At 46.0% G+C, this 27,261-nt stretch overlaps 1 protein-coding gene and 1 long non-coding RNA gene across 3 annotated transcripts; one reads left to right on the plus strand and one right to left on the minus strand.

Annotated features, from left to right (window-relative positions):
- Positions 1-75: 75 nt before the first annotated feature.
- ANP32A (acidic nuclear phosphoprotein 32 family member A) lies at positions 76-26,203 on the minus strand. Of its 2 annotated transcripts, none has more exons than XM_033167315.1 (7): positions 26,150-26,203; positions 8,136-8,285; positions 5,990-6,112; positions 4,132-4,330; positions 3,139-3,236; positions 2,865-2,925; positions 76-1,664 (listed from the first exon to the last, which is right to left on the minus strand). In XM_033167315.1, exons 1-7 carry the CDS (start codon positions 26,186-26,188, stop codon positions 1,597-1,599), a joined length of 738 nt encoding a protein of 245 aa, XP_033023206.1. In that variant the 5' UTR covers positions 26,189-26,203; the 3' UTR covers positions 76-1,596. The 2 variants fall into 2 exon arrangements, with proteins under 2 accessions (XP_033023206.1, XP_033023205.1); XM_033167314.1 differs by lacking the exon at positions 26,150-26,203 and adding an exon at positions 19,387-19,556.
- Positions 17,169-17,799, plus strand: LOC117056717. The gene is made up of 2 exons (XR_004427752.1): positions 17,169-17,255; positions 17,382-17,799. It is a non-coding gene; the product is annotated as an uncharacterized LOC117056717 (long non-coding RNA).
- Positions 26,204-27,261: the final 1,058 nt, after the last annotated feature.

The raw sequence follows: 27,261 nt of genomic DNA on the forward strand, positions 1-27,261 counted from the left end.
GAAAAACACCCGTCTTTACAAGCGAGGAATGGATTCTGACGTGGCCCGTTTTACAGCAATAAGCCACAGGGGGAAAAAATTGTATAAAAAGATTTATTGAAATTCATCAATGACAAACAAGACATAAAACTGAAAAAGTTTGGCTCTTTGGGGAGCAAGAGGGAAGGTTGCAATATTGGTTTTTTGTTTTTTTTTGCTTTTGTTTTTTATACACAGGTGAGATATTGACTAGGAAATACAAGTCACTTCTAACTATCTTTTTAAAGAGGGATATGAAATTAAAACTGTACATTCAACTAGGAATGTTGCACAGTCAATTTAAATGACTTCGCAACATGGTAAGAAAATACAACTTTTGCAATTAGCATTCCGTGCTTGAGTGTACGAAAGGAAACCAGCCTAGGCTAGACATGCGGCATTGTCCGTCTCCCCCCCCCCCCCCAGTATTTAAAGGTTTGTAAAAATCTTCAAGAGTATTACAGAGCACAAGTGGAAACAGATTCTCATTCACTTATCATTAAGGAGGTGTTAATATATCTATATATATAATATTTTACAGACCAAAATAGTACACACCTTAGTTAAAAGGGTTCAAACATTTTCTTTTTTATTACAACTGTCAGATTCATTTCACCAGTTAACTCAGGAAATTAGGAACACTTTTTTATATATATTTATATATATATTTCAATGACTGCCGTTGACAGAGAACTTTTCCATATACCTGAAATAAAGCAAGGGCACAACTCAAGGGGAATCAATGTCTGCCAGCCATCTCCAAATCAAGGAGGATTCCCCTCGGGGTGGTTTGTGCTCTAAATAATGATAATAATAATAATAACAAGTATGGGGGAAACCCACAACAGAAGATTTGCAAAGTCACCACCCCAAACCAAATTAAATGGTGGTAAAGGGCCAGGAATCAGGGAAAGAGATTACGTATTTGGTCACTATTTACAAACAGCGAAAGTAAAAAGATACCTACAGGAAGTGGAGGAAATAGTGTCTGTGTGTGTGTGTTTGTGTGTGTGTGTGTTTTCTCCTGGGAACGGCAGCCATTCACAAACAGGCAACAAAGAAAAACACTTTATCAAGATGGTGCTTGCACCCCCCCTGCTGTGGCTGGAATGCTTTCACCGCAAAAATTTGCTGCATCCAGAAGAAAAAAATGCTCAGAGACTGGCAAAAGCCATTCTCAGGACCCCAAAGATCTCACCTTTCAGATCACCTTTGCATCGCATATGGAAATTTACTCGCTCGTCTTTTCAAAAACAAAACTCTGGTGTGTCCAGAATGATCCACTCCAAGAAACAAATTCACCACTTGCTTTATATTTGTTATTGCATTAACAGGAACTAATAATGGGCACAAAAGGAAATTATTCAGGAACAAAAAGTAGAGTGGCAGGTTGTTGTTGTTTTTTTAAAAAATGATATTTCAATTCCCTCGCCCACCCAATTATGCATGTCCCGCTCGATCCCACAGCAACGTTACACTCCAGGGAGGGGGGGGAGAGGTGAAATACAGGGTAGAAACAGTCAAATCACAGTAGGAAATTTATTCCCCCACCCCCTCCCACAACAGATTATTTTGAGTTTAATCATCTTCTTCTTCTTCTCCTTCATCATCAGGTTCTCGTTTTCTCTTCTGTCCTTTTTCTTCTTCTGTGAAAAGAAATTAAAGGCTGTGTTATGGTTTTCCCAAGTGACAGACCTAACACCTCCCAGGCCCCATGGTTTTGGCACTTGTTCCATTGCAGGGATATTTTTGGCAAGCGCACTGAGCCGGTATGTTGAAGAAGTAGCACTGTAAAATTCTCCTTTCTGTGCCAGAGCATAGAATGACCTTGTTCCACATCAAATCCAGCACAGCTCAGGCCTGTGCTGGTCTTCGCATTTGAAGCAGGAAAACCTGAGCAGCAACTAGAGCAGGCGTCCCCAAACTTGGCCCTCCATATATTTTGGGACTACAATTCCCATCATCCCTGACCACTGGTCCTGTTAGCTAGGGGTGATGGGAGCTGTAGTCCCAAAACATCTGGAGGGCCAAGTTTGGGGGTGCCTGAACTAAAAGGTCAGTCAGAGGGCAGACTGAGGATGGGGGGCCAACAAATCCCAAATAGCCATCTACCAGCAGTGTCTCGGCAACCCACACTCAGATCCAGCCACTGAAGGGCCAAATGGCGATAAACAGGCAGCTCAATTTCGTCTCAGGGCTTTCACATCCTAAGGGTCCAGAGCAGTTTACATATAAACAAGCACGTACAAAATAATCAACAAACAAAAACATAGAACAGCTAACAACCATACAGGGAAGGCAAGTAAAAATTTCTGTTTCTTTTCCAAAGGCCAGGATAAAAAAAACCAACAAAAGACACCAAGTGTCGACACAGATAACACACCCCCATGGGAAGGGAGTGCCACAGTTTGGGGGCCACCAGAAAAAAGACCCCATCGTCCTGTCTACCAAACGCTTATTATTAAAAAAACAACAACTGTGCACCACATGATGTATGTGCAAAGAATAAAAACATCTGCACAAAAATGATTTATCATTTATCAAACAGCCACAACTGGCAGGGGGAAGCCAGCAGCCTCTCTTCAGGGCTTGAGTGGGGGGGGGGGACACACAGAAGATCTGAAGTCAAGAATCTTGAAGGAATCTCTGTGAAAAGAGCCTCCATGTGAAATATCTCAAAATCTTATCACACTGCAGTCATGGATTTTCCCCCCAGTGGCATTTTATATCTCTTATTGGGCACAATGGCAGGAATGGGCTATTCAGACTCTTAAGCTTGCGTTGCTGTAACCCTTTGACCATTCACAAGGAGGTGATTATTTTTCCTATTTCAGTTCTGTGCTTACCAGCTTCTTCCTCCTCCTCTTCATCATCTACTTCACCATCATTGAACCCTTCTTCATCCTCCTGTGGGAAAGAAAGCCAAAAATGCATGCTTTGTCCTTGTACAGAACTTTTTCAAGCTGGCAAAGCTATTGGCAAACAGAAATTTCAAAGGGGAGGGAAAGAATCCACAATGGCGCCTAAGGAATCTCAGGACTTGAGTTCCTTCCAGCACTGGTTCAGCAGCAAGAGATTCTCAGCTCTATCCCCGCCCCTCCCAAATGACAACACTCTTACCTCATCTTCCCCGCTTACATCCTCCTCTTCTCCTTCCTCTTCTTCATCCTCATCTTCCTCATCTTCTACTACCTGAGCATCTTCGTCATATTCCTCTTCTGCAAAAAGCAAACAAGGTCACACGTTCAATTTGCTTCAAGGACCTACTGGGGAGCAGTGCGGGTGTGCTTGAGAGCAGTTTGCCATCAAGTCTTCCTGCAGCCGGACATGCGCAAGCTGAGTAGGAAAAGCATTTCCTGGGCATGGCGAGTCGCATTGGGAAAAGATGCCACCTGCTTGATTTCTGCCTGCCAGGCTCACGATAAAATTCACAAGAGCTACAGCCAAATAAAGCCAAGTGGCAGCCGGAGGTCCTTCTCGTGCCAAGAGTTGGTGTAATTGATGGGATCTGGGAAAAGACCGTGATGCTGCGGAATCAGGCTTTCTGCTCTTGTGACCTGATACGCCACAGCACTCACTGTCATGGGATGTGGCAAACCTCAGGCTCTTGTGGTACTTGAATGGGGAGGGAGAGGGACTAAAATACAAGAATGATAAAGAGCTAAAGTAGGCGACGCCGCAGAAATTCAAAGGGAGCATCTGAAAAAGCGATGTGCAGCTCACGAGGCTAAGAAGCCTGGGGTAAATCTGGAGGATGATGAGGAAAAGGTCTGTATCAGTGGCCATGACAGCTTAAGTGGAGCCTCTAAACAGCAGGTGTGAGCAACAACCAGCAAAAAAGGCTCATTGTCCTGTCTGGGGAGCTTCCCAGAGGCATCTGCTGCTGTTGGGACACAGACTAGTCAACTAGATGGATAGTTTCTGTCCAATCCAGAAAGTCTGTTCTTATATTTTACCAACCTTTTTCGGGATAAAACTAGAGTGCTGTTAAAAAGTACTGAGTTGCAGCAAATTTTGCCAGAGGTTCTTAATACAGAAATAGCACAAGGACATTTGTTTCTGCTCTTGGGAAACTCCACTAACAAGACAGAGGTAAGGAACAAAGTGACCTACCATCTTCCTCCTCCTCATCGTCATCAAAGCCTTCCGCATTGCCCTCAGCATCTGAATCAGGGGCCTCTTTGTCATCCCGGTCATATCCGTCGAGATACGTGAGTTGCGGGAGGAGTTTGAAGACGTTGTCTCTGTAGTCGTTCAAGTTAGTTACCTCGCAATTGAAAAGATCTAAACTCTTCAGGTTTTCTAACTTTTCCTGAAAGGCAAATGAAGGGTTTCACTTATCAGAATCAAACCTTACCAAAGACCAAAGCTCACCAAGTATGTATTAAAAAGCGAAGATGTCCCAGAACAGGAAGGAAGGTCTTCTAGCTGACACATCAGGAGACGCCTAGGACATTTAAGCCACTGCAGAGACCAGGATGGGCTTGGTTGGGCCCTGGGAGGCTTGGGAAGGAAGAGTCCCAAATCTCTCAGACACACGGAAAGAGAAATAAACTTGCTGTGTCACCTGTGGCTGCCCTGAGAATTCAAAGCCTCACTCAAAGGAAGAGGCCTTGTTTCCGGGCAATGGGCAACATCAACCCTTCAGGTGACCACCAGAGGGAGCTGTGGAAACAACTCTGCATGTCAATCAAGAGCAAAAAGGAGCAAAAAGGCAGCAGTAGTAGCTGCAGCTAGAAGATTTGCACCACTTCTGGAGTTTTAAGAAGGCTCTCTCAGCTTTTGGGTTCAGAGGGTAGCAAACATTTTATTGGCTAATAAAATGATGGGAGGAAGGAGAACTTCAGGCCATCAGCTGTGGAATCAAGGGCCTGACATCTACTGCATCAAGGACCTGACGCAACTCTACTGTTTTCTTGTTTTGTTTTTCACAAGCTTTATCTTGTGTTTGTTTTTAGTTGTAAGCCCCCCCCCCCCCCCGGAAGAAAAGCACCATATAAATGCAGCAAACCAAGTGCAGCAGCAGCAGCAGATGGAGAAGAAATTCTGATAGTGTGGTGATGTTTGGGGGCTATGAGGGTGAACTACTGTTCAAATCTGGTCTTGGCCATAATTAGCTCATGCAGCCACAGGCAACCCCCCCCCCTCCCAAGTTACAGGGCCTTGGCAAGGATGACTTGACAGAATGTGTGGTGTTGAATCTCTTGCAATGCACCACACACTATTCCATCCCCTTCCCTGTGCCACTAGCAGGCACACACACTCCACTGCTGAAGAGGCACCAGGAAACAAGGAAGGTAAATATGACAGGAGGATCCTGGAAGCGGCAATGGCAAAAGGTAGACCAGGAACACCACTGGCTGGATGAGGAAGCGACCACTCATTGCTAGGCTTTCCTATAAGACAAACTCTGATGGGGATGGGCTAGAGGGCCACTGGAACAAAACTGGGTGGCAAAGAGATCATGGGGTGTAAGGTTTGGGCACCCACAAGGCCAAGCAGGAGAGGAGAAAAGGGCATGAGGCACCCAAGAGGACTCCACCCATGCACACAATTGCTTTGTCGCTGTTATTTGTAGTCCCACCTTTCCGTCAGGGAAAAAATTGTCCCCCTCCCCACTTTGACCCCCACAACAATTTGGTGAAGTGGGTTAGGCCAAGGACAGTGATGGGCCCAAAGTCAACTTCATGGCTGAGTGGCATAGCTGTCAACTTTTCCAAATTTTTTTGCGGGAAATTCCCTTATTGTAGCATTGGGAAACAGCAGGGAGGGTTGACAGCTATGCTGATTAGTGGTGATTTTGAGCCTGGGGTGCCTCAGTTCCAATCCAATACTCTGGTGACAACATCTGCGCCAGGGCCCCAAATGCAGCAGGCAAGGAAAGCCCCACCATGAATCACAGGCATTAGTGTGGGCCATTGCATCAAAAGCTGGCCTCAGGTGGCTCTCTGACAGCTTTGCACTGACTTACCAGAGGTTCTATTGTACTGAGATCCTTTATTTTGTTGCCACTTAGGTTTAGGTGTGTGAGGTTCGGACATTTTCCTGCCAATACTTCCAGTCCTCCTGAGATTCTATTGTCGCTTAACTCGAGCTGAGGGCAAAAATATATATATAAATGGTCCACACATTTTGCAACTGCATGCATGCATAGAGTTTTCAGGATGCAATCACATTTTAAATTTTGGGGCTTTAAATGGCTCTGTGGAATGGCTTGCACTGACCTAAATTGCCTGGGGACAGCATAGAGAGCAGAAGTGGGGGGGTGCCTCTCTGTCTGGCCCTTTGAACTCTCCTCAGGCCACGCCTCTCAAAGGCCCTGTTTCACACCCTTAAGGTTTCTGCCTGGCTGGAATGTGCCCTTGCAGAGTGTATGAGTGTGTGTAGAAACAAGCCTACTATACAATACAGCTTTTGTTGCTCCACCCGCTTTTGCCTCTGGCCCCGCCCACCACTGACATGTGGCCCTTGGAAAGTTTCCCAGAGAGGACTATCAGGCTACAAAAGAAACCCAACCCTTGTTGTGGAGAGAGGAAATATAGCAGAGGACCTGAAGGACACAAACAGAGAGAAGGGAAGCAGAGGAAGAGCTCCCACCAGTGAAAACACTGAAGGAACTATTAGGACATGTAGGAAAAGATCCAGCAGGGGACAGCATCATGGAGACCCAGGGCATAAGGAGGCAAGCCAGGAGCAGAGGGTGGGGGAATTGACTGTATCAAAGGCAGCAGAAAGTCAAGAAGAACATGGCACCTTTAGATCTTGCAATGATTTTTTGAGACTGTAGAGTCAGTAGCATTCAGGGGGCAGAAGCCAGACCGGAGGGTGTCAAGAGCAGAGGTGAGGCAATAGGAGTAAGCGGCATGTGCACCAGGAGTTTGAGGGTAAGAGGTGGAAGGGAGAGGGGGTGGTACTTGGGAGAGTAAAGACGGGCCAAGGGAAACTGCAGGATGTTTGAGCACTGTGGGGGAGAAGGAGAAAGCTGTGTATGTGGAGGAGGGATAATGGTGCTGGAGAGGACAACTCCCAAATGGGAGAGGGTCACGGAAGCATGTGCTGAGGGGGGTTACAGGGCAGTTAACTCATCAAGCAATAATGGAAAGCAAAGAGGGAGGTGCAGGATGAAGGGCAGCCGAAAGAGGAGAGGCGGCAAGTAATCAGAGCTGTTGGTTTCCATTTCAGCACTGAATAAGGAGGGAAAGTCTTGGGCAGGGAGCAAGAAGGGGGTGGGGTGGGACGTGCCCGAGGAGGGCATCCAAAGGAAGAAGATGGGAAGTGAAATTTCCTGCAGCTGGTGTGAATCAGAGAGGCAAAATGGTGCTGCTTGGGCAGGTAGACAGCAAATAAAGATGCAGAGGAGAATATGGGAGCTTATCAAGGACAATGTTGGTCCACTCTTTAGTTCTCCACAGGTAACTCAGCTTCACAAGGCCATGGAGAGAGATATCAAATGGAGGGAATGAGCTAGGAAGGCTGAAAGGGGCAAAGAAAAACGCTGGGAAAGGGTTAAGGGAGTCAAGAGCAGATGAGACAGATGAAGCGAAGGTGCAAACTGCAGGAAACACAGGTGTCTGGCAGACATGGGGAAGAGGGGATACTGCCGGGAAGGCCACTGGATCAATAGACTGGAGGTCAGGCAAGGAGCACAAGGCAGATCATGGTGGACAAGGTGCAGTGCTGAAAGGGAGCAGGTGATGAGTTGACAGAGGGAATTTTACAGCAGACACAGAGGAGCTCTTGGTGAAGGCAAGAGCAAAGGAGCGTCCAGGGCAGGGCAGGAGAGAATCAACCCAGAGGCAAAGATGGATGGAAGAGGCAAAGGAGGAGATGAGAAGCAGTTGGGTCACAGGGGTTTATGCTGAAAAAATTAAGGAGAGAGGCGGGGTCGGCAATGTCAGAGATGAAATTTATGCATTAGGAACTCTCATTACATAGAAATATGTGTCCTACTATTAATAACTTAAAATAAAACACCACAATTTTGCTTTCCTCTTTTGCCACAAGGAAATCTAAACATCTGATGTAAAAGTTCCTCTTTGGCAAACTCATTCCATGCTTGAATAATAATGCCTTTCTTTTCTTTTTAAATAAAGAGAATGTACCAGACATCTACCTACCTTCTTAAGCTTGTTTAACTTTGGTAAGTTTGCAACTGAGGTGAGGCCTACGTTGATTGTACTTAAGAATTCAAGCTCTTCAAATTCATCTGTCAGACCTTCAATTTTGCCTTCATTTGATCTACAGTTGTCGAGAACAAGTTCTTTAACCTGCAGATAAAAATTAACAACAAAAAGTTATATTTAGTTGCAACCACCACCTTAAACAAACATACAAGCTGTTTTGAAGCAAACTGCAACAGCACTTCAAGAATTATTGGCCTGAGTTTACCATAACAAGCTACTAGGAAATGTCTCTGCATCTAATTGAGCTAGTTTACACTGTAGATCAACAAATGACTTGGCCCATTCACTCTTCTTTTCCATTCACTCTGTAGATTTCAGGGTACTAGTTACCTTATGGAAGGAGACAACTTGCTATTTATGTACACTACGGTATAAAAATGAATAGAGAGGTGCGGGTGGCGCTGTGGGTTAAACCACAGAGCCTAGGGCTTGCTGATCAGAAGGTCGGCGGTTTGAATCCCCGCGACGGGGTGAGCTCCCGTTGCTCGGTCCCAGCTCCTGCCCACCTAGCAGTTCGAAAGCACATCAAAGTGCAAGTAGATAAATAGGTACCGCTCTGGCGGGAAGGTAAACGGCATTTCCGTGCACTGCTCTGGTTCGCCAGAAGCAGCTTTGTCATGCTGGCCACATGACCCGGAAGCTGTAAGCCGGCTCCCTTGGCCAGTAGCGCAAGATGAGCGCTGCAACCCCAGAGTCGGACATGACTGGACCTAATGGTCAGGGGTCCCTTTACCTTTACGGTATAAAAATGAATAGAGAGATTGAGAGAGACAGTAAGTGCTGTCGGCAGCCTGTTGGAAGTGGGCTCAAATCCTGGTTCAGCTGTGAAACAGGTGTCCTTGAACCATTCACACACTCGGCCTAACATACCTCACTGAGTTGTGAGGATAAAATGGAGTTCATCCACAAATATGCTGCTCTAAGCTCCATGAATCAAACACATCTTCCCACAGCTGAATTGCTCCAGGCCCTCTAATTACACCAGAGTAAAACTATGGCCAAACTGCGGGAGGCAGTGAAGGATAGGCATGCCTGGCGTGCTCTGGTCCATGGGGTCACGAAGAGTCGGACACGACTGAACGACTGAACAACAACAAAAAACTATGACCCTAAACACACCAAAATCAATAGTGCAAGCTTACAAATAAATGTTATGCATTTTAATGTTGCAGCTAAGCAAAAACTGTTTATTTGTAAACAGCTGTAAGTTTCTACAAAATTGCACTGTTATTTTTTTCCAGGAGTAACTGTTCTTAAGGTCCTCAGTGCAATATAGTATGAATCAATTGCAGGTGGTGGGAGCGAGGAACATCCTACTACCAGGAAAGAAGCAACAGGCAGTGTTAGCATCACTCCAAAGCCTGAGCGTGCCCAATATCCTCATCATTCTGACATGCATCTTCAGCTGGTTTTGTTTGGCAGATTTGATATGGAGCTTTTTTATTCTTGTAACTTTAACAGTGCCAAGCCAGGCCCCTGTGTGACCTCAGTAAATAAGAATACCCCCAAGATCAGCACACAGCTGATCAAGACTGTTGTCTATCTGACCATATGCTGCCAGCTTGTGCTCAAGATAACAAAGAAGAAGGCCTAAGCAACTGATGCCGATAAGGGGGGGGGGGGGAGATTAAGAGCCTCAGAAGAATATAGCATCTTTTAGCAAAGACAGGGAGGCAAGAGAAGGCAAGAACCCTGCAGCAAAATGCATCTGCCACAGCCCCACTCCTTCCCCCACCTAAGCTGGGGAAGGAGAACCACCTGTGCCCCTCCAGATGTTGTCAGACCCCGGACCATTGGCCATGCTGGTTGAGGCTGATGGGAGTTGGGAGTCCAACAACATCTGGAGGGTGACAGTTGGTTCCCCCACCCCTGCCCTAGACTGACGCAGCACCTATTGGAATCACAGAATTGTAGAGTTGGAAGGGATGCAAGGGGTCGTCTAGTCCAACAGCTTCAATACAGGAATATCCACTAAAGCATCCATGGCATGGAGCCATCCAACCTCTGCTTAAAAACATCCAAGGAAGAGAGTCCACCACGTCTCATGGGAGTCCTTTCACCATCGAATAGCTCTTACCAGTGCTTTTTTTCTTAAAAAAATGTTTAGGGGTAGGCCTACTCTCATTTCCCTACTCATATTGAAATACTGCCCCTCAATGAGGCCAAACTTAGATTCACAAAATGTTTAGGGGTATGTGTACCCCTGCGTCCCCCCCCCCCCAGAAAAAAGCACTGGCTCTTACTGTCAGCAAACATGTTTGTGCCATCTTCCATTTGACAGCCCTATTTGAAGATGGCTTTCATATCTCCTCTGCATCTCCTCTTTACCAGGCTAAACTCCCTCAACCATTCCTCATAAGGCTTGGTTTCCAGATGCTTAATCAACTTGGTTGCCCTCCTTCACACACGCTCCATCTTGTCAATATCCTTCTTATATTGTGGCACCTAGAAATGGACACTATACTCCATGTGTGATCTGACATTAATATTCAAAGGGAGAAAAGCAGACACGAGCTATGTCTGCAACTGTATCTTGATCCTCTATTATGCCTTACTACTTATATAAAAATGTATTTTCCATAACTATAAAAGATATCCTGTTCTTCCATTATTATTATTATTATTATTATTATTATTATTATTATTATTATTATTCCCACCTTTTTCCCCTGACAGGGACTCAAGGCAGCTTACAGCCATACTTTCACTGCCACAATAATTGCTTGGAAAGGACAGTTAAGCACATGTACCAGGGTTTTTCAGCAGGGCCCAAATCAAACCATGTGCAAATATTCTACGCACAAGAAATCTTCCATCAAATATAAGCTAATTTTATTCAAAACTTAAGGTATTTTATATTGTTTAATAATTATGCCCAAGAAATTCACTTCTGGGCAACTTTCCAGGCGCCACGTGCCAGTGTTGGGTGGGGCCAGAGGCAAATGTGGGCAGGGCAACAAGTATAAATTCTACCTTTGAACACCAGGCTAGTTTCATCACACTCACACCCCTTCCCTGTCCTCCATCCAAGCAAGCAAGAGGCACAATCAGATGCTAGCCTCTTTCCAGCCAGGTAAAAGTGCTCAAGGGAGAGATGAAGCAGGAGTTGCCTGGAAGTGGGTGTGTGGCTTTTTCATAGAGTGCCAAGGAACACAGACAGCCTGAGGTTTCCCACCCATTCTGGTGGTTTAAAAGCCCCAGTGAAATTAGATGGCTGCTTAAAAAGTTGTTTTTTATCATGTCCCCTTATCACGGGTCCTTCTCCAAATGATACATCCTGTTCCTTGAAACTGTCCTCAGGTGGTTTTGTGCTAGTTGCATCAAGGGCAGCTGAAACAGGCCTTTGCAACTTATTACAAAAGTGCACAGGGGAAAGAGCAGAGATCTCTAGTCAGCTTCTCTGCCTCCGCTTAAACCTTCTTTCAAAAGCACAGATCACCACACCCCTGCACTGCTGACGAATCCTGGCACCCCACAGCTTTGCTCTTCACTGAACCCAAAACTGCTTTCCAAACTGGTTTCTCTGGATCTTCCTTGCAATATGCCCCTCAGCTTCCTCCGTGGAAGTTTGCTTTTGAAGGTTGCTGCTACTTGTCCCAGGAGGATCCCTGTTGTTAGTGTTCTGCATCAATTAAGTGCTTCACATAGCAAAAGTATCCTCCTTTTATAGCATGGGGGGGGGGGCGAAATATGGTACCACGCTCTAATACACAATCCTCCCTACATGAATGGCTTGCTGATAAGCTATCTGAATCCACCCACTGACCCTGCATGCCTGAGCCCAGCTGTGGTCCTGCAGTGCATTTCAGCCTAACCTTCCATATCTCCATCGCCCAGGGCCCAACATCTTGGCTATGATCTTGCATCTTGTGGATTCAAAATGGCACTCTTCGCAATATATATATATTTGGCCAGTGTAAGTATCTACACAAATAAATCAAACACCAGGGAGCTTTCTGTTCTTCCAGCCTCCTGGAATGGCCTTTGACTGGCCCTCCTAGCTTACAGAAGCCCCAGCAACAGACAGCCAGGGTAGTTCAGTTGGCAGAGTATCTGACTATGACTGAGAACTAAGTTCAAACCTGCCTCCATCTGTGCAGCTCTCACTGGGGGCACTCGTTCTATCTCTGTGTGTGTCTAAGCCAGTGTTTTTCAACCACTGTTCCGCGGCACACTAGTGTGCCGCGAGATGTTGCCTGGTGTGCCGTGGGAAAATTACTTTATATATAGTCAATATAGACACAGAGTTAATTTTTTTAACATTTTCTAATGGTGGTGTGCCTCGTGATTTTTTTCATGAAACAAGTGTGCCTTTGCCCAAAAAAGGTTGAAAAACACTGGTCTAAGCCATCTCACAAAGGGGACGGGGAGGAATTAGGCTCCTTGGAAGAAGGGTGCAACAGCAATTTAATAAATGAAATGGCATTTATTGTAATTTCCAGAAGGGTAGCAGGGTTAGTCAATTGCAGCAAAAACAGCCAGAGCCTTGCGGTACCTTAGAAAGGAACACGTTTATTATGCCGTAGGTTCTTGTGGGCTCAGGTCCATGAAACCTTTTGCCATAATAAATGTGTGAGAATTTAAGGTGTGGTGAGCCTCTAGTCCAAACAGGAGGACTACCTTCAATGGCTAATTCACAGATGTGGACATCCCATGAAAGTCTTTTTAGGCACCCTCCCACTTTTCCCAGCCCAAATTAGGGAGGGAGGGAGGTGGGGAGACAAAAGAAATATCCAATGGTCTTGGTGCAACCTCAAAGCTGGCTTTACAACCACAGAGGGTATCCTCTGTTACTGGACAATCCACAGCTGTTACTTTGGGATGCCTGTAGCTTTCTTAATTTATGTCAAGTAGGAGGCATTATGTCTCTGAATCCCAGTTGCTGGGGTTTACAAAGAGGGAGAGCGCTGCTGTTGCACTCTCGTCCTGTTTGAGGGCTTCCCAGAGGTATTTAGTCAGTCACAGTGTGAGAACAGGGTGTTGGGACTAAACAGGCCTTTAGCCTGAACTAGCAGGACTCTTCTTATGCCAAATTATGACTTAACTACAGATGGGATAGCTCAGATGGTTGCTCTGGCACAGCTCTTATTCATGTCAAGGGATTTGTGCAGGTGTGCTATTTAGTACCAGACAGGGCACATAAAAGGGCATGTTGGGTTTTTTGAAAACATTGTGACCCATAAATAGTACAGTTAAGCAGAATAATGGGTGGAAAACTCGGAGTCCTCAAATAAGAGGTTAGTACATGGAACAGAACGTTTCCAAGGGTCCCTCACATGAAAAACACCAGGCCAGTGACTGGAAAAAAAGTTGAAAGAAAAACAATGCAGAACCAAGGTCAGGTCCTGTTTGAAGGCCTCTCAGAGACATCTAGTTGACCACTGTGAGAATAGGATGCTGGATTACATGGGCCTTTGGCCTGATCCAACAGCCAGGCTCATGCTGCTCAGATGTCAGGTAGACAAGACCATATAAAAACACATGGTGTGTGTTTGACTATAAAGATGTCACCAGAATATAGTTCACCATTAGGCACTTTATAAAGAGATGGGGGTGTACCTCCTTCTTCTCCATACAAAGCCAGCAGGTTATTATACTTCTAAAAAAAATAGTGAATCCACCATTTGCCTTTTCAGACAAAGTCTAACCTCTGTTCAACAATTACAATGAACCAACATGTTCTGAAATTGTCTCTGTGGGGTAATTCCCTTTGCAGAAACTGAGTCCTTCAACACTGCTTACCTGGCTTACAATGTGGAAATCACATCAGATAAAAACAAGCAGCAGCAGCAGCAAAGAACTACATCTTGCAGGAATACTCTCCCTACAGAGTACCAAAGGAACCCCTCCCATCAAAGGCAGGCAGGCAGGCAGAGCCTCTGGGAGCCAGATGGCTGAAGAACTGCATTAAGCAAAGCCAGCACCTCCTTGCTGTCTCAGCAAAAGGAAGGTTATTGGAGAGAAACTGAACAGCAAGAGCATGTGGGCAAGGACTGAGCTCCCTGCTAAAGCACAGAAGTGCCTAGTACACATAATTGTATACTTAGGAGCCATCAGCCACTCAACTGCCCTCCCTAGCAAGTGGCACTAGATCCTCCTTGTTGCACCAATATTTCCCCCCACCCTTTCCTCATACTCTATTACAGCCAAGCTGGGGCTGAAGTCCAGCAAACTCTTCTCCACCAACCAGGCAACAGGCTCCCAGGATTTACCATACCAGATTCTGGGATGTGGAAAGAAAAATGGAAAGCCACACAGCTGCAAGATCAGATATTTTAAAAACCAGAAGGATAAAACGTCTGAACAATTAAAACATGCAGTGCAATGTTTTTTAATAGAGGTTGGATGGCCATCTGTCATGAATGCTTTAGCTAAGACTACTGCATTGCAGGGGGTTGGGCTGGATGACCCTTGGGGCCCCTTCCAACTCTACAGTTCTACGAATCTACGATCATCCCATATTTCCAGGCTCCCTCTTCTTCAGGGGATCAACTGATCTCTTGACACCCCTTCTTCTCAAAGTTTCCAGTTGGGATACAAAAGACCTGCAACTAATTGTTGCAGTGTCCTCCTGTTCAGTGTCCCAGTCAGTCAGCCAGCCATGCCCTTCTCCACAATACTCCATTCCATTAACCCTCCACCTAGTTTTCAATCCCCCCTACCCACACCTAACAGTAAGGGAAAGGACTGAGAATATTATTTCTTTTGTTACACAGAGCTCCAGACATGTTGCTGCAAGCCCTTCATAAGTAAAATACCAGATTGAAAATCATCTAGCCCAGTTCCAAATAAATGAGGGCAGAGGACTGCCTCTCCCCATGCACCTTTAAGATCACCCCCACCCCAGCACTCCTCTCCAGTTCCAGGCTCAAGTAGCTGAGGCTCATCTTGCTGACCAGGGTGAGTTAAATTTCTTGCTCCTTGATTTTGCTATGAAGTAGATATCTTAATAATGGAGTGCAATAGTCTTGCCCACTATACCTGTGTAAACAAACGTCTGTTGTAAACCAAAAGGATTACCAGATCTCAAAAGTAACCGGCTGTGTTACAGCGTAGGTAAGCATGCATGTACTGTAGTTTTTCCAATAAAGCCAACTCCTATTTACAGAGATCCATGGAATATTGAGACAAGTGCAGAAACAAAAGGAAGTTCTGCTAAATTAAACATTTCAGTTAAACGGTTCATATAGAATTGAAATTCACCAGGTCCGGGGCATAAGGAGTTAACATAAAAAACATCATGACAGCCTTCCCCAGCCTAGTGCCCTCCAGATACTTTATGTTAAACTACAATCCCCATCAGTCCCAGGCAGCACAGCACAGCTGTATTGTGTTGGGCTGATGGGAGCTGTAGTCCAAAACATCTGGAGGGCACCAGGTTGGGAAAGACTGGCATATGATACATCAGGTTAAAACTATCAACTTTGCCCTGGACACAATCCACTGGGCTCTTCTGCTATAGCTAAGCTCCCATTCATATAATCAAGGCAAGAGAACAGAATCCCCAACAGAGGATTTGTTTGATTTTTAATGGACTCTGCTTGCATAATTTCAATCCTTGTAAAAGAAAAAAGAAAAAAAGAAAACCACCACCAGCAACCCAATAAACCACACAGACTACAGTATTCCAAATACATCACCCTCAACAAAAAATTTATTGGAAGTTAATCTGCCTTGCTTTGGACACATTTGTAATCTATTTCCAAGCAAGAGCCTTTAATAAAACAAATCCAAATGCTTGGCTTGAACTTCATGAATAGCAAATATTCAAATGTCTAGCAAAAACCTAATGAATAGTAAATGAACAAAAGGTAGTTAGGTATAAAGCCACTTTTATACATGTTTGGAATGCCACACTATAAATAAATCCACTATATTCCAATGAATCAGCCAGATTAACAATACTTGCTTTCATTTTAACTGAGACATTTTTAAATAGATGGTTATCTTTTGCATGACAAAATGTACCTATCTAGAAGTAATCTGATATTATTTTAAGAAGTTGCAGAATACTGTGAAATTCTCTTGATAAAATTATGTGATCCCATGGCTAAAATTCTAGCTTTAAGCTATCATTGTAGTGGAAGACAGTAGCCAAACCTACAAGAAATCCTTTAAGCAGTAGGCTCTGCTAGGGACATAAAGTCTAAAGAATTCACCCACTTATTTCTCTTCAGCAATAACTAGGATACAGTATAAATGATAGTTTTGCAGCACTGCATTCTCTTAAAGTGGAACTGTTGGCAATCAATTGCTTTTTCGAAAGGAAAGGAGCTCCACGGTTGTTGCTGGTAACTCAAATACAATAAAGTAAAAACCCAGAGCCAGTATTTTTGCCGCCAAAGAGAAAAGGAACCTTCCTGTCTCACTAGGAAAGATGGCCTTGAGTCTGCCTTCCCACATCTTCCACAATTCAAAGAAAATCCACTGACAACGGACGGTGGGAACGACTGTAGAATCTATAGGGCAGGAGCCCCAGACAGATCCCCTCCCCAAATAGGATGGAAAACCCTCGTTGCGTTTCGCCAGAGCCCACCCTTCCTCCCTACCCAAATATTGTCTCTGTCGGGAAGCACTTTAAAATGACTGGCTGGTTCCAAAAGCCCCCCCCCCTTCCCGCCAACAGCAAGCAGATGGGAAATTCCTGGGCCCCCGAAAGCAAGATCGTCCTTCAAAATATACCCCGCCCCGCAATCACCTTGGGTGCAACTTCCGTAATGCTTGTGCAAACCTCCTTTTCCTGGCCGTTTTGCCCGTCTAAACGGCGCGCCTCTCCCCCTCCCGCTTCAGTGACACCAGTGACAAAATGGCAGCCCCTGGAAGCTGGCAGTCATGTTCGGCTCGCTCACACGCACGCACGGCGGAGGGAGGCAGGCAGGCGGGCGGCTGCCCCCTTTGGCTCCGAGGCGGCTAAGCGCCACCGTCCCCCTCCCGTCCGTTCCCGTGATCGGAGGCCAAGCGTGCGCACGGGGGAGGAGGGCGCGGGGTGGGTGGGGGCGCTTCCCTGCTTCTCGCTCGCTCGCTCCGCTGCTCCCGCCGCCCGGGAAGGAAAAGGTAACCTTCTGCCCATGAATTATGCACCGCGCGCAGAGATTCCTGCGGGCGGGCGCCGCGATCCACAGACACTCCCCCGCCCAGCTAAGAACAAGCATGTCCCCCCCCCCTTTTTTTGTTTTCTAGGCGTCCGTGCAGATTGCATTCTCCTCCTAGCTCCAGACCGGCGTGGATCCAGAGGGCTCCTCCGCTTCCCAACCCAGCCTCTTCTCTCCTTTGCAGTTCGACGGGGGGGAAAGATGGCGCCGTGTCCTACTTCGGAGTGAGTGTGTGTGGCCAGCGCGAGCGAGGAGACCCAAGTTAGGCAGAGGCTTTCCGCGGGGCGGAGGCAGAGAGAGAGAGAGAGAGACCGAGGAGTGCGCTCTTTCGACGGAGCTCCCGACCCACAAGCAGGCGGCTCCGGCGTCCCCACGAGCGCGCACACAAACACGCCCGCGGCCAGAGACCCGTCTGCCCGCACAAGCCTTAGTCAACACCCGCGATGGAGCGAGAGGGAGAAGCAGAACTGCGCCGGTCTGTGTGCCATAAAAAGCGCCCCCCCCTTTCCAGACTTCTTTCTTTTAAAGTTTAAAGAGCACGTTACATAAATCTGCAGGTCAGGTTCTTGTGCTTGTCTAGGGGCCCGAAATCGCAGAGAGCTCTGCTGCTTCCGAGGCAGGGGTAGTAACGGAGATGGGGGCGAAAGGAGGCAGGTGACAGATCAATTTCCCCCACTACCGCCACCAGCACGGTGGAACCAAACTGCGTTATGATTTTAAAACCTTACGTAAATGCCCCCACCCCCGCGTTAGCGGAGGAAAACATCTTTAAAGAGGGTGGGGTTGGGGAGGGGGGGCACTTGCTTCCCCAGGCACAGGCGAGTTCTTGCAAAGAATGGGAGGGGGAGATGAGAGCTCGCACTCCGGTTTCGAAGCCATCGTCTTTACGCAGAGTAGAAGCCACCCAAATCTCTCCCCACGAAGACCAGCCTTCTAAACGGGCAACCTTAATTTCTCCTTGGGCGGCGGGGCGGAAAGGATGCAGCACCTCAAGTTCTCCCCCCAATCCCAACCTTACACAGGCTGAAGTGTTTTCTTCTGTTGCAAATGTGCAGGGGGTGGGGGGAGGACGGAGCCCTGGCAATCGCCCGGGCGAGGCTGGGAGACTTTGCAAAATGCAGCTCCAACCTCTTCCTCGCTCGGACAAAGTTTCAGCTTTATTTAGAGGCAGAAGCAGAACAACATCCCAAGTCCAGCCCCGAGGAAAAGGGGGGTAACCCAACCAGTCAGCAACCCCCGCTTCCTTTCGCCCGCCTTTTTGTGTATCTTATGTTTGCGTGAGGATGGTGGCTCCATCAGGGGCTGCTTTGGCCGCCAGCTTCCTTGCCCTCTTCGCTATATCGGAGGGTTTAAGCCCCCCACCCATCCTCCAACACTTGTATTGAATGCAAACTCCCCCTACCCTCCCAAAAACTATGCCTGAGCTTCGCAACATCTGGGGAGGGGAGGATGAGAGGGAGAGAGAAAGGGCGCGTTCATGAGGACTACAAAGTTGCAAATATGGCTCCCCAGTCACCCTCGCCTGATCCTCTGCGAAGAGGCAATGGAAACTGGTGATCGCCCCCCCAATTCGCTCGCAGACCCCCCATCCAACCTTCCCGGCTTCAGAACCTGATCCTGGCAAACTCCGCCAGTCCCCGCCGGAGCGCAGCGCCAACTCGACAAGCCATTATTATGCCGAGGCTTTTGCGACGCGCTTTCCCGGGGCGCTATTTTCCCTGCCACCCGGGCAACCAAACACGAAGGAGCCTTGCCTTGGAAACCGGGTGGTAATTTTTCTTACCCCCCCCCCCGCCTCATCTTTGGTCAGACTCGAACGCGTGAGCTTTTGGGCACCCCCCCCCCCATGTGGGTACACACAGCCACGCGCGCGCACACATACACACCGTGGGCACCTCAAGGGCAGCAAAAGCACCCACGACGGCAGCTGGCACAGACGGCGCCCACCTCTCCCCACGGCAAGCGCGCCCCCTTACTCCTAATGTATTAGCTTCTCTCTTTTTTGCAAGCTGCCCCCCGTACCAACACCTTCTCACAAAGCCCCCCGCCCCACATTACAAAAATAAAATAAAAATCTCCTTGCACTGGCTTACGTCGGAGGGCGTCCTGTTCCGCAGCTCTAAGTGGATCCTTTTCTTCATGTCCATGTCCCTGATTCAGCAGGAGGCTCGCTCCGTCTCGCTGCGCTGCGCTCGGCTCCCTCTTTTGTATTGACACCAATGGAGCAAGCCAGGGACCCCCCCTCCCGCCCCCCCGACCAAAGCCAGCGCGCGAGGCAAGAGGGACTTTGAGCGCTCAACCAGCTCCGCTCGGAATCCCCCAACGCGGCCAACAAGCGCGCACACTAACCTGATAACTGCGGGGGCGGGCGCTTGCCGAAAAAAAGCTCCTCCGTTACGGACGTGCGCGAGAGCCAACCGGAGTTCGAGGAGCGCACACGAGATCCAATGGGGAGCGACCAAGGGCGGCGGGGGCCAATGGGAGAGTGCGGCACGGTCGGCCAAGGAGGACAGCCCGGTTGGGAACCAGCGAGCTGAGGCGCAGTCGGGACTAGCCGCGGAAGGCGACGGGTGGAAGAGCCGTCGGAGGCTGGATTCGAAGAGCGAGCAAGCGAGGAGGGGGCCTTTCCCGCGCCGGGGTGTGCGTGTGCGCGCATTTGCGAGGACGGTCTGGGAGGAGGAACAGCAATGGGGAGGGGCTGTTGAGACAGAAATGTGCGCGGTGGGGTCTGTATCAAAAAGTGAGTTAATGGTGGGTGGGTAGGAGCACTGCTGACCCTGAGATGAAAGGGGTGGGGATACGAGGGAGGGACGGACGGAAGAGGCTGGGGATGCGATGGGAGCACTTAAAGGTTGTGGGGCGAAGTTGTGAGTCTGCGTTAAGGGTTAGGAAATGAACGGATTCGGGGAGGGAGGGAGGGTGGTTAGTTTGGATTTGGAAGGAGGGCTGCCTGGGAGTCATGGGAAGAGGATATAAGTGATCTGGGAGTTATTTAAAGCTTAGGAAGCATAGGTCGTAATTTCTAATGCATGAAGCCTGTACTTTAGAGCACCGGATGCTCTGAAATTGAAAAGATGAGGCTAGATCCAGAATGGGGCTGGGCGTTGACAGGTGGGTTAGAATTTTTGGCAGGGGAAATAGTTCAGGGAGGTGTGTTGTGAAATGGGTTGCTCTGTTGAAAGGAGTTGAAGGAAATTAGATAGAAGACTGAGAGTTTCTTGAGGGGGGATCATTGTGACGGGGAACGGCTGGACAAATCCTAGCTTCATATTGCCCTAGCATCTAGAAATGTGGCGCTGTCTCCTAGAAATACAAACATTTCTTTTCCAGTTGCAGGGTGGGTGTGGCTCCTGAAATTTGAATACAGGAGTCAAGTGGGAAATGATGAGTAGAAAGCATGCAAGAAAGTGACAGTCTTCCCCAAGATAACAATAATTGCTGTCAAATGCTGATAGTTTTCATGGAATATAAACTATCTCAGAAATAAGAGGTGGGGGCACTTGTTCTTTCTGTCTGATGAGGCTAGGACAAGAAGCAATAGTAATCAACTGCAAAAAAGGTAGAGCATGTGTTTAAAGATTAGGCGGTATCCTTATATGAATAGTTCAGCAATGGTGTAAGCAAGGGAATGTGAGGAAAAGGCGGTGTTTTAAAGTTGTTGGTGGTGTCATACAGTCAGCAGCACTTTTGGGTATGCAGGAACTGTGCCTTGGAAGTGATGCAAGTAGGTCTAGGCAGAATTTCTATTGGGGCAATGAGCAACAGTATAGGAAGGTGTTTGTTAAAGTTGGGGCTGAATATAGGGCTTGTACTTCAAAATAAAATAATGCATGCCAGGACTGAATTGTTTACATTGAAGAAGAATTTGGGGCTGTCAAATGGGAATTGCTGCAAGAGAGCTGTAACTCAACTATGGTGTCTGATGCAATAATTTGTGCAAGTTCCTTTCCCCTGCAAAGAAGAAAAGAAGACAGAATCCATCAGAAGAAATTTTGAAGCAACTGAAGGGGTATTCTCCGATGTGACTGCATTTCCTCCCCTCATATCCAGGCTTGTTTGCAAAGAGGTGTGGTTGGTTTGGGAGGGTTGTCTTTTGTTGGCACCCTTGCTGTTGGCCTATCTTGTTACACTTCTGCTTTCCAAGCAGTGTCACACGTCTCTTCCCTTTCATTGCACCTCTTGTACTACTCCCCAGAATGAAGAAGAGATCTTTTGGTAATCACTGGGGTATTTATAAAAGGAATGCTTGGTACTTGCAAGCTCACTTTCTTTGGAGGACTTCCAGGTCTTCAGGCTGCAGGATCAGGAATAAAGTTCATGTGGGAATGCTATTTAAACAGGGTCATACTGTTATGTTAATTGCTCTTGTCACACTGACGAACCTTCAGGTATGGACTTGTGTCTCTTCTCCTTTCTCCCAAGGCTTGAAATCTTGCTCTTGGTCCTCCCAACCAGCAAGGAGCCTAATCAAGCATGATAAACTAGGGTGCTAAGTTGGATTTCTTCTTGAAATCTTCTTAAGTTTCATATGTTTAAAATACTGTAATGGGTTTTAGTGGAGGGCTGACTTTCTATATTTTCACATGCGATAATTCAGGAAAGATTGGCAGGATGATATTCACCCTTCAATGACCCCTCTAAAGATCCAAATAAGTTGTATCAGTGCTCTTAAGTTGGTCTCTGTGTTATCCTTTTAATTGTCAATATTAGCATATTCCAGTGGTAGAACTTTTAAAGTTCAATGGTTCAGTCATCATAAAGTGACTTTGGTATTCCAGCATTCTCCTTTTCAGGTAGTGCATCAGGAGAGGTCTGCTGAATTGTCTGGCTATTTTAACTGGAATTGGCATAGTCAACAAGTCAAGGGGGGGATTTTCCGTAAGACTTCCTAAAGATCAGTTGACTATGGACCATATCTTTTATCTAGTCTTGTACAGAGGTCAGGGAGGTCAGATCGGAGGAAAAGAACATAAGCCACAAGGACATGTGGAGTTTGTTGGCATTTTTAAAGGCCCCATGAGTGGGCTTCAAGAACCATGAAATACACAGCACTTGAGGACAAACATTTACTTTGCATTACATAGAGAGTGTAAGAGAGGTGACAGCCATGATTCTGGGGCCAACTGATTAGATGAAAAGTTCATCACTGCCTCCAAGGCTAATCTAGCAAGTGCTAATATTTCTGCCCAGCCTCAGTGCTTGGGAACCCAAGCTGTAGTGCAGAATCACTTGCATTACTGCTGCTCTTTCTCAGTTTTCAGCATGCAAAGTGCTATATAGTCTTCAGCTGTTAGATTCAAAGATTCAAGTACCCACAAAATTTAAGTTTTTTAAGGAGGATGGTATCTGGCATTGAATCTCTGGAAAATGTTAGCACAAATTAAGCACTTGCAGAGCTGTAGGCATTCTTGTCTTCCTCCCCGCCCCCGCTTTTCTGTTTTTGCAGGTATGAGGAAAACAGTGATCAGAAGATCACTGTTTTGCAAGCCTTGTACAATTTCATAAGGTTCTGCTGTTTTGCCTCTGCAACCAGCACTGCGAAATAACAGCTTTTTGTAAAAGTGTGATCACACCAAAGTTCAGTGAGAAATACAAATGGAAATGGTTGTTCTCGCCCTTGCTGCAGGAACCTCTGTTATTCCAAAGGGAATTAAAAGCACATACTTCCAACTTCTTTTGGCACTCCCTCCCCAACTGGAGCATAAGTGACTTCAAAGGAAAGTGTATGTACTTTTTCACATCTGTTAATGCATTTCAGGCTGCTGCAAGAGGATAAAGGGGAGAGCTTGTTTTCTAAACTAAATTGGACTGAAGCAACAGAATGGGTAACATAATGTGGCATAGGGCAACTTTTCATGACAATTGTGCATTTTTTTCATAAAGCAAAAAATGTATAGCATAGTGATCATTTTCAAGTAGGAGCATTTGATATTGCACGTGTATGCACGTGCACAGCCAATCGAAGTACTTCTATTAGAACATGGTGTAATCTATTTTCCTTTTTGTATTAAAGGAGAATTCTAAAGTTGTGTTGTTAAATTAAGGGTTCTAAACAAAATATCTTAAGATTCTAATGTAATATAATTGGACTGAAAGACAAGAAATATATCAGTTTCCTGATTCCATCTGAAGGTTTAATATAATGCTCTTTTCAGATTCAGGGCAAATGACATGTTTTCTAACTTTTAACAAGCAGCTTGTGGGTATAAACCACTATCTTCTAGCTTCCATTTCAGTGGAGGTCTCCTGGTTTGCTTTTGGTGAATGTACTCCTATCTGCTGTTGTATTAGGGCAGCCCTTACTATGCTGGTTGGGGCTGATGGAAGCTATAGTCTAAAACGGTGTTTCCCACACTTGGGTCTCTGCCTGTTTTTTGGACTACAATTCCCATCATCCCTAGTTAGGACCAGTGGTCAGGGATGATGGGAATTGTAGTTCAAAAACAGCTAGAGACCCAAGTGTGGGAAACACTGGTCTAAAATATGGAGGGCACCAGGTTATTGTTAAGTCATCATCTGAGGCCCTTCTTTGTGTGCCTCCATGGGAGGTATGGAGGGTGGCAACACGAGAATGGGCATTTCAGTGGTGGCTCTCCTCTTATGGAATGCTTGCCCCAGGGAGGCTTGCCTGGCACCATCATTACATATAATTAGTCACCACTGCTTTTTAATCAGGCCTTTAGCTTTTAACGTGACCTTTTTGCATGGGTGGTATGTTTTATTATGGGGTGTTTTATTTTTATTTTTGCTGGTTTTAATGTATTTATTTATTGCTTAAAATATTGTATGTCTCTTTGAGTTGCTATGGCCAAAAAAGCAACTGATAAGTGTCAATAATAATAGTCATTAGGAACATTCATTTTTCCCACTGGTTGCTGAGCACCGCTACTGTTTGTCACGTATACTAGTGCTCATGATGCAGCATCCTTTCTGTGATGCTGCAGCACTCTCACTTCAGAAAAATCTGTCAGACCAGCTCAGTTTTTATCGCCAACTTTGGTATTAATATGGAAGTAGCCTTTCAGGGAGGATGATCTGATGTTGTGTTTGCTGCTTTATCTTTCTATTGTTATAGGGTTGTTGTTTTAAGTATTACCATTGCTATATGCAATATAAGGTGTCTAGAACACAAATGATTTCTACACGAAGAATGAAAGTTTTGTAAGATAAGACTAAATACTTCGTCAAACAAAAATCTATAATGGTATACTCCTACAAATATTTACTCAGAAGTACCACTGTGTTTGTTCAAGGGCTTACTAATGTTTTTAGAATTGCAGACTAAGTATCTTGAAATACCTGTGACTTGTTTATTACCAGAGGTGCATGTGTCATTCAGACTTCATTTAAAGTCATTTTTTTCTTCCCTCTTATTTTTACAATCCCAGTTGATTTTGAAAATTGCACTATTTTCTATATTTTATGAAGGCATTTTTTAAATAAAAACAGTTATTGAAGAGCATAATTTGAAAGCTGTCATTATTTCAGTTGTAGTCGAAATATTACACATGAAACTATCTTTATAGAATTATAAGGATAACCCAAAGGAAATTATGTTTAATATTGTTTGTTGAAATATTTCTATCCTGTCTCTTAGTCAAAGCCACTGTAAGAGTCTTAACATAATTTTGAAATGATAAAAAAACTGAATAAAATCCAAAAGAGACTAGTGTTATTAGCAACTATAAGAGAGAGTAAAATGATCAGCTGTATGTAACCTAGAAGCCATGACAGTGGGATAAGGTGAGCTGACACCATCCACCTCTATGTTGCCACCCACCATACTGCATAAGGTAGAGCTCTCCCACCCTGACCTAAAGATCTTCATATCTTATGGGAAATGCTGCTAGGCTATTTGGGGATTAACTAGGGCTGCCATATTTCAGAAAGTAAAAACCAGGACACCCCAAAAGTTGTTGAACTTTTTTTTTTTTTTTACAAAACCGCAAAAACTTTAATTTTTTTATTTTATTAATTTACCTAAGATCCAGGACAAAGCATGCCCCCCTCTGAAATTCTGGTAATGTACGGGAAAATCTGGACATATGGCAGCCCTACGTTTAACGAGACAAGCACTTTGAACTGTGCCCAGAAGCAAAGTGGCAGCTGGTGTAACTGTTTAAGCACTAGCAGAATATGCCCTTTAGCTTGTTCAAGTGAGCCTAGCTGCTGGATTTTGAACCAAATGAAGTTTCCAAACAGCCTTCAAAGGCAGCTCCAGGTAGAAGGCATTGCAGTAATCTAAGATGGATGCTATCAGGAGTATGAATAACATGCCAAGTTTTCTTTCTCCAATAAGGCTTGTAGCTGTCATTCTATCTCAAACTCTTAAAATATTCTATGAGCTACAGAAGACACCAGGGCACCTGTCTGCAAAGGTGGATTAGCAAGAGCACACCCAGGCTACAAACCTGATGTTTTAGAGCAAGAATCTGTAATTTTTCAATTGGGCTGGGGTGCGGGGCAGGGTTGGGCAGGCCTGGACGCAAGTGTAGATGGAGCAATGTTAACTTTGCACAGTATACTATATTCCTGCCACGTCAGGTTTGTAGACACACAGACCACTCCATCAAGACAATAAGTTGTTACAACAATTCAAGGAAATTCTAGCAAGACAAAGGCACGCAGAACCACACAGTGCCAGGGAGGGGCAGATTGCGAAACAACAATGTTCTTTTCAAAGTCAAAAGCAGCATCAAAACAACGTCACTGAAACCATAGAAAATATGTCAGAGGGCTGCATTCAGCTCCATAGGCTTGAGGTTCCCCATCTCTACTTCACAGAATGCAGCCTCATCCATAACATGTCAAATTCATATATCTACAGTATAGTTGGCTGGCCTGGGAGCTTCTTACCTGGCTTGAACTCAGTGTATTGGCCTTCATCCAGCCCATTATTGATTCAAGAACCTGTTGAGGGCATCAACCTGAACAAGATGAAACAGAATTGTGTGTCACAGGCATGTTGGTGACATTCCAAATCTTAGCACTTTAATGTAGACGTTAGAACAGTGTAGAGGACAAGATGGAGCCCCACTTTACAGGTGCTATGGATCAGAGCAGCAGACCTCCAACCATCACCTAAAAACCAATCTGAACAGCTGTAATTGGTACTAGCCAACTAGTTCACAAGGCTACTTAGTTGATGGTATTGAAAATCACCTAGAAGTCTGATAAACTATTACCTTACTAAAAATAGATGACTGCATGAAACAATGAAGCAATGCAATAAACTTCACCTACCTTGAAAGCAACATCCTGGACTGCTAGTGACCAGTTCAGCCAGGCCAGTTGCACAAATGATGCTGCAATGGATAGGAATGAATTGGGAGGTCGAATATAGCTAATCCTTCTGAATGTGAGGAAGGGGGCTCTGGGGAACAAGGGGGAAATGGTAAGGGGGTGGGCAGGGTGCTGAAGGGGGTAGCCTTGGAAGGGAGATCTTGAATGAAGGGGTGGGTGAGATGGGTTGGTAGTATGAGAGGAGGGATGGAAGAAAGGGTTTGGGCAACCGCTGCTTGTGTTTGAGGAGACAGGAATAGAGGTGAAATAAAAGATGGCAGTCAGGGTGAGAGACTGGGGGTATAATGCCCCCCTGCACAGCCTTCCCCAGCATGATGCCCTCCAGATGTTTGTGTACTCCCAATTCCCATTAGCCCCGGCAAGTGTGGCCAAGAGTCAGGGATGATAGACAATTCCAGTCCAAAACATCTGGAGAGCACTAGATTAGTAGAAGCATGACAAAACAGTGTTGTGCATGAGGAAATATGTACCAGGACAAGTGGCATAAAGAGTGAAGATTAGCCAACCCATGGCATCTTCCAGGTGATTGGACTCCCAACTGCTCCCAATCCCTGCCAGCAGGGTCAATGGTGGTCAGGTGTGAGTTAGAATCCAACAACATCTGGAGCAGGGGTCCCCAAACTAAGGCCTGGGGGCCGGATGCAGCCCAATCACCTCAATCCGTA

This window comes from Lacerta agilis, chromosome 13, assembly GCF_009819535.1.
Source record: "Lacerta agilis isolate rLacAgi1 chromosome 13, rLacAgi1.pri, whole genome shotgun sequence".
Taxonomy (NCBI): domain Eukaryota; kingdom Metazoa; phylum Chordata; class Lepidosauria; order Squamata; family Lacertidae; genus Lacerta; species Lacerta agilis.